This window comes from Pieris rapae, chromosome 14 (genome assembly GCF_905147795.1).
Source record: "Pieris rapae chromosome 14, ilPieRapa1.1, whole genome shotgun sequence".
Lineage (NCBI taxonomy): Eukaryota > Metazoa > Arthropoda > Insecta > Lepidoptera > Pieridae > Pieris > Pieris rapae.
This window is the reverse complement of record NC_059522.1, coordinates 1,014,515-1,022,052: the sequence shown is the minus strand read 5'-3', so window position 1 is coordinate 1,022,052 and position 7,538 is coordinate 1,014,515. Positions and strand designations below refer to the sequence as shown.

The window sequence follows — 7,538 nt, the reverse complement described above, 5'->3', positions numbered from 1 at the left end:
GCGTACCAAATCTTAAAAGGCCGGCATCGCACCAGCAAGCCCTGCGGCATTGACAGAGTCCATGGTTCACGGTAATCAGAGGTGGCGCTCTAAAAATTTAATTTGAAAATCAAATTAAACAATATTTTACTTAACTTTTTTGTTTAGTTCAAGTGTCCATGCATCGAGGCTGATCACCGACTTGCCTATTAGATTGACTAATCATGAAACAGATACAGAAATCTAACGCTCAAACCTAAAAACCTAAACTTAATTAAAACGGAATCATAATAGTGCATTAATTGTGATGTATAGATTTATTTTCCAAGCCCTCACACACAAAATACACATTTCAAGGAACACGTATTATTTATTAGGTGAGAAAATGCCGTGATATATCACTGAGGGGCACTAAGAAGGAATACGTTCGCCTGCTGTATATTTATTGATCCTTTGTATATGTCTATATATGGTTGTAGTAAGTTTAATATGATCTTTATTAAAAGTGGGGTAAGTTTAACAAGCCCGTTTTTTAATGTAAAAGGAGGCAGACGGGCAGGAGGCTCACCTGATGGTCAGTGACACTCCGCCAGGAAGCTCGCAAGCGCGCTGCCGGCCTTTAAAGAATCGATACGCCCTTTTCTTAAAGGACCTTGCTAAGCTCAATAAAGTAAGACGGTACTTCACTCCGGGCCACCGCAAGGAAATTTGGCCCCACATGGAGTACTGTTTTCATCTCTCCAGTCCAGTCCTCTACAAGCTCCATTCACTTCAGCATATTCAACGAAGAGTGGTGCATATCGTCGACAACCAATGCCTCTCCGTTCGGCTTGAAACCTCGGCGTTACGTGGATATGTGGACTCATCATCTGCATCCATTTTTTTTTTTTTTTTTTTTTTTTTTTTTTCATCCATGGGCGGTATCACTTAACTTCAGGTGAGACTCCTGTTCGTTTGCCTGCTGTTCTATAAAAAAAGCCCTGTCAAAAAAAGAAAGCAGGGTTGGTTCGGTGGGCAGTCATGACGTCAGAAGAAGGCTCAAATATCACAGCGATGTTATTCTCGCGAAATTTCGCTCTACGTAAATATTAAGTGTATTCTAACCGACGGTTAAACTATAAATATAATATAGAACAAATTAACATATCTACATCTATTTCCACATACATTGGGCTCACGCAAATTGTACCGAAAATCGTAGCGTGTACATTAAATCCGCGTATCTGCGGCTGCCAACGTCGCGATTTATTTTAACACATTTTGTTTATAAATGATATAATGCGATACTGTACGCGTTTCGCGGGGTGTACGTTCGGGAATTATATAGAGCTGTTAATGATTCAATTAAAGTTGAAATGTGCCTTTTTATGTAGTCTCACACTCAGACGTTCTTTAAATTCATACATTGCTTTAAGAACACAAACAAATCCCTTCACAAGATCATTCACTCATCATTCGCTGGCAAAACGTTTTGAGTGTCTCTGGGCTACGATGACCGCCCTTTTTGGGGGTCCCGTAGGCTCGTTTGCCCCCTATTATATATAAAAAACTCTTGAGTACTCCTGAATTACTTCGTTAGCCTGTCAGGGTATTCTAGAAGTTTGATCCTAACTACGATAATTAATTCACGTTAACAGACACAGGCTGCAATACGATAAAATTTAGGTAGAAAAATATTGCTATACGTATAAAATAAAAATATTTGTGTAAGCAGCTCTATATGGATATATTTTTCGGGGTGTTAAGAATCCTCACGTACATTTCTCTCGTGTGTTTATGTAAAGCATTTATTCTTAGGAACCCCCTGGGAGGAACCACAACCCTCTCAGATCAATTGACAAGATGTTTAATTGGATTTGTAATCACAATTTAAGGAGGTTTTTTTATAATATATATGTACTATGTTCATGTATTATGTGTATAGGTGTAGAATTTGGCGTGTAATTTTTTTTGCTTACTGCACAGTCTACAACACAAAAGGTAATTCTGAGGCGATACTAAGCGCTAAGTATGACCTGTTACAAAGTCATAATATATTGAATCTTACAAAAAATGAAACATAATTTGATTCATTTTCCTATTTAATATTCGGTTCTTAAATTTTAGTAGTATTTTTTGGTTTTAAAATCGACTGGAATGTTTATTTTTAATATAATATGGTTGCAGAAATTTTGTTAGCTTAAATTCTAAAAAGATAAGTATTTTTTTGTCTCTGTCTTTCGAATTGTGATAAAAAGAAACAGATGAGTTTAGTGTAATAAAACTGGTTTATTAATTATAAATAAGTTTATTGTAAACATTGTATTACATTAACAACATATTTTTAAATAACTCCAAGTTTTCGCAGTCTCTCTTCTATTCTCTTCTTTCCGTCCTCTGTTACGGGCTTCTGTGGTGCTGATGCAGGACCAACTTCTATACCTGTCACTACTTCCATACCCGCTTTCATAACTGGCACCCAACCACCTGTAAATGTATACACGCCCTTAGTTGTAAGCGACATTATTAAATATTTTTAACGTAGTATTATAGTGCGTTTACAAAATCAGCCTTTACCCAAATCGTGGTTCCTGTTAATTCATAAATGAATAATATATATAGATATTACTAACATAATCAAAGCTAAAGTACTGACAAAATAATTAGTAACTGTAATATAACAACTACAACAACCATTGTAAAACAGGAAATAAAAAGGCTTAGGAAACATATTATGTGTCTTTTATCAAATAAATCCAAGTTAAAGATTAACTATTTAAGTATTGTTTAAATTATAAAAAATGATATTATAGTTATATCAACGATTATGTAAAATGACTTTTTTTTATAAAAATACCTTCTGGCACCAAAGCCTCTATGACCAAGCTGAGTTTCTCCTGCAATTTTCTGGCCTTTTCAACATCGGATTGTTCTATCGCTTCTTGTATTTCTAGAGCTAGCTTTGGCATGAAGTTGTACACGGTTCCAATACTGGACTTTATGCCGAGTAGACCCGCAGGTGCCAGTAACTAAAATATAAATAAAATAGTTTTTGAAGTGAAACTTCTTTAGGCGTATGAGGGTAAAATTTTTACGAAACGTCACGAAAATGTGCAGCGTTTTGTTGCAGAAAAGAGAGAGAGTGATTAAGACCGATTAAGAGAGAGTGGGAAAAAATACACGCTATTGGTTGATATATTATTTTAGTAGATACATATTAAAACTTGTGCAGTAAACACAGATTTTTTTATTTATTTATATTATCAATAGCACGTATACAGTGTGAATATAGGTATACAAATGCATGGAGTGCTCATATACTGATACATGATTATCTATTGGAGCTTTTACCTTAGTAATAATTAATTTACAAAGAAGTTTCACTGCTGAAATGTGTACTTTGTTCGCACGCACTTTTTTTTAATAGCAACGTTTATATATTTAAAATCTGTTGCGTTTATAATATGTAAAAAATAAATAATTGTAGGGGCTCTCTAAGGTGAGTTTACTAAGCTACCTAAACTATATACATAATATAGTGTTAATACCAAGAGAGAACCGTGGCACATATACACCGTTGTATATCACCGGCAAATAGTGTAAATATAAAATAATTTCTTACAGTGGCTGTTCCCAAGAAAATCTGCTGGTCAACCTTAAGATTCCGCAACACCTGAGCCGCCTCGCTCAGATCATTGGAGGAAAACTTGATGCCTTTGAATGTGGGTATACGATTGCTGGCCTCGGAGACGAACGCTGGCATATTTACTGTAATGTATAAGTATTTATGGCGAGTGGATTATTTAAGGGCAGTCACCCACTTATGGACACCGATTTTAGGGGATTGCCGACGTAACGAAGGTAAATTCTTTAAACAATTGGAGGTAGTATCTCCCAGGTAGATCCCCAGACGAGATGATCTAGGCAAAAAAGTTGCCCTGGTATGATAGTGTTTCGAACCCATGACCTTTGTCCGGCATATACATCAACCATACGTACGTCTAGTTAATACAATTGCAAATTTAACATCGAATCGTTTCTTTTTTATAAATACCTTCATTTTTGTAAAACTTTAGTTTTATTACTACCGACATTTTTCTTTTTCTTTTTTTATTTTACATAAGGCAGACGGGCAGGAGGCTAACCAGATCTTAAGTGATGCCGCTGCCCATGGACATTCACGCTGCCAGAAGGCTCACAATCCTGCACTGGCCTTTTAAAAATTCATCAGGTCATCTGGATCATATTCTTTTATAAAATAATTATTTATTAGCGAGCACCTAGGAACACAATTGTTATCCGTTTCTTCAAATCAAATGTATGAAATCAAACGTCTTATGTGCGTATTTAACACAAGGTGCATGGTACTCTTGGCGTCCATTTTAAAGTTCTATTCTCTAAGTAAAACTCTTAAGTACCTAAAACATTGGTCATATGCGGTATGTGGTAATATAAAATTGGAAGATTGGGGGCAGATTTTGCGACAGTTTCCACATAATCCACGAGTTCAGTTATGTTCTTCGGTCGGAAGTAGGTTTCTGGTAACGTAAGAATGGAGTCCACGCAACTCTTGGCACAGAAACCAGCCTGAAAAATAGGTTTAAATTGTAAGAAATTGTGTCTTTTAACGGCCCTTTACCTCCTACTTGAGTAATAGACAATGATAAGAGTAACCTTACCTGGATAATAAAAAGTATGAATCCTGGAGAGAAATAGAAAATGCATCAAAAAATTGTTATTGAAACAAGGCTGTTATATCTGCCTACATATTATACGGTATATTAATATACCTTTTCTTCTGCACCTCATGAAATAGGTGTAGAAAAAGAGGGCATTTCAGTGGAATGACACTTCCAGGTGATTAGAAATATTAGTGAAATTGAAGTTTCAATTATAGTTATTTTTTATCAACCAACTCGCATACACGACAGAAAGAGTGCTTTATTTGAAGGTATACAAAGGCTGTTTTAGACACTATATAATATTAACATATCTACCATTTCAAGTACGTCAGGCATAGATGCACCCCCAACTTGCACCATCACGTGAAGATCTCTTGCTCTTGCTGCTTTCACCCATTCTTCTACTAATTTCTTCCTTTCTGGCATTGAGAGGGACATGTGTCCTCCTGCTGTACCTCCAACTGTAAATTGATTCAAGTTTTATTTTCGAAATACCGTAGGAAAGATGAATGATTAAGATTAGTCTTCTTTGCCTACTTGATCTACCCGAATTTTTTATGGTAATCTAATTTTTGACACCACCCACAGACCACTAATCAATGGTTTTTATTTTTGCATATAATGCATATAATGTATTTATATTGATTTTATAAATAAATACATTTTTAAGTTTGTATATAAAAACAACTATTTATAAAATAACAAGTGGAAAATTTGATTACACTGTAACATATTACGACAGTTAACGAGTGACTTAAGGTTACTAATACTACTAAAGAGAGCAGTAAAAACGAGAGGAGAGTAGACCAAGGAGCGGTTTTTAATCTTTAGCGACGTTCTTACGCGTGGTCTTCTACTTTGATGTATATATTCAAGTCAAAATTAATTTTTTAATGAAGTTACTGCTGCAAGAAAAAGCGTTATTTGTCTTCCTTCAGGGAAAGGGTTTTTTTCATAAAATGAAAAGTAAGTGATTGAGACAGAAGATTCAAAATAAGAGAAGTAGACTTGTCGGAGCTACTCGACAGTAGGAACTGCTGTTGTTTGTAGACCCAATACTTCCTGGTGTTCAGATGTAAGTGTTCTTCTGCGGGTTCACCAACGTAATAGATGACCAATCTAAAAAACCGTTGTTCGTAGGTATACAGAGTGAAAGAAGGCTCATGTAGGAATATAAATAGCGGACCCGAAAGACTTTGTACTGCATGATATTGTAATATAAATAACCTGCAGCGCCATCTGCCGGGCTGATTTTTGAATCTAAACCATCCTCTCCAAGGCGTACAAAAACACTCATTCAAATCGGTCCAGTTATTTAAGAGTAGTTCAGTGGCATACACACGTTATTATAAATAAAGATTCGTCTAAAAAGCATACCCAGAACTCCTTTAATTCCGCTTTTGCTAATGAAATCGGCATATTTTGGTATGACATCATAGTTGATGGTAAGGTCTTGTTTAAGTGGTGTAAAAACTGGTGGCATTAAACCACGAGCCTTGAATAACACCTGAAAAATATAGGTTATGTATATTAGTATTGTGTTTTTAGATAACAAAAAGAAATGCGATACTTAAAATGATTTGAACAATAGTTTTGATAACACAACTAGCAAGTTTTGTAGTTTTAACTACAAAACAACAACGAAAAATGCAAATTTTACACACACACATAATTTATGTCTTAGAAAATGCCGGCCCTTCAAGTATTATAGTTTTATTGCAATTTAATCCCCCTCACTTCCCTTGCTAGCAAAGTTCTAAAAAATAACAGTATATACACGGATATTTCTTTTTCTAGGAATCCTCGACAATGCATGCAATGCATGCAAATGCTCTTCGTTTTCAAGCATAGACAATGTATGGGTAATATAGGTAATATGGGTAAAAAAGTAAATAATTACTGTTGACGTAATCACATAAATAAGAAAATCCAAAAACCCGCCCACTTCTATATAGTTTTACTAAAGTATATATAAGTTTATATATATAAGGGCAATCCAAGAATATCAATAAAATAAATTAAAAAGGTCTAAACCCGCCAACAAGATTCTAGCTGTTTATTATATACTTACATTTTTCAAAGTTGACATATTACTGATAAACTAAATGTTATATAAGACGTTATCAACGGTGACACGAAACTATAGTAAAGGAAGAGCAAAAGATAATGTTAAAATAAACGTTTTTATTCGTTTATTTTAATATTATCTTGGTTATTATACTGATAAGAGCGATACGTTTTGTATCTTGTCAACATATTGTAATATTAATTCTTTATTACTTCTCTATAAAGCCAATACCGATTATAATAGTAGTCTCAATCATTTTGAGAGTTACTAAATTATTCGATGTAGTTCTCAATTACCGTACTGCTGCTTTCGTTGTGTGCTATTTGGTTCGCTATGTGGTACGAAACCTCAGTATTGAATTTTTCAAGAAAAGAGCGTACCAATTCTTAAAAGGCCGGCAACGCACTCGTGAGCCCTCTGGCATTGAGGGTGTCCATGGGCGGCGGTATCACTTAACATCAGGTGAGCCTCCTGCCCGTTTGCCCCCTGTTCTATAAAAAAAAAAAAATTGAAATCGCAATAAAAAATCACACAAAAAAATTGAGTGCTTAACCATAGATTTCTATAGTTGTGAGCAGTGTTGGTCTAGTGGCTTCAGCATGCAACTCTCATACCTGAAGTCGTAGGTTCGATCCCGGGCTGTGCACCAATAGGCTTTCTTTCTATGTGCGTATTCAACATTTGCTCGAACGGTGAAGGAAAACATCGTGAGGAAACCGACATATTGTCTTAGATCCAAAAAGTTGACGACGTGAGTCACTGGAGTCTGATCACCTACTTGCCTATTAGATTTAAAAATTGATCATGAAACAGATTCAGAAATCTGAGGC

At 35.2% G+C, this 7,538-nt stretch overlaps 1 protein-coding gene across 1 annotated transcript; it reads right to left on the bottom strand.

Annotated features, from left to right (window-relative positions):
• Positions 1-2,271: 2,271 nt before the first annotated feature.
• Positions 2,272-6,818, bottom strand: LOC111003276 (N-acetylneuraminate lyase). Its single transcript, XM_022273703.2, has 7 exons — positions 6,712-6,818; positions 6,018-6,147; positions 4,956-5,101; positions 4,377-4,545; positions 3,581-3,726; positions 2,816-2,987; positions 2,272-2,445 (listed from the first exon to the last, which is right to left on the bottom strand). Exons 1-7 carry the CDS (start codon positions 6,727-6,729, stop codon positions 2,303-2,305), a joined length of 924 nt encoding a protein of 307 aa, XP_022129395.2. The 5' UTR covers positions 6,730-6,818; the 3' UTR covers positions 2,272-2,302.
• Between the last annotated feature and the right edge of the window lie 720 nt (positions 6,819-7,538).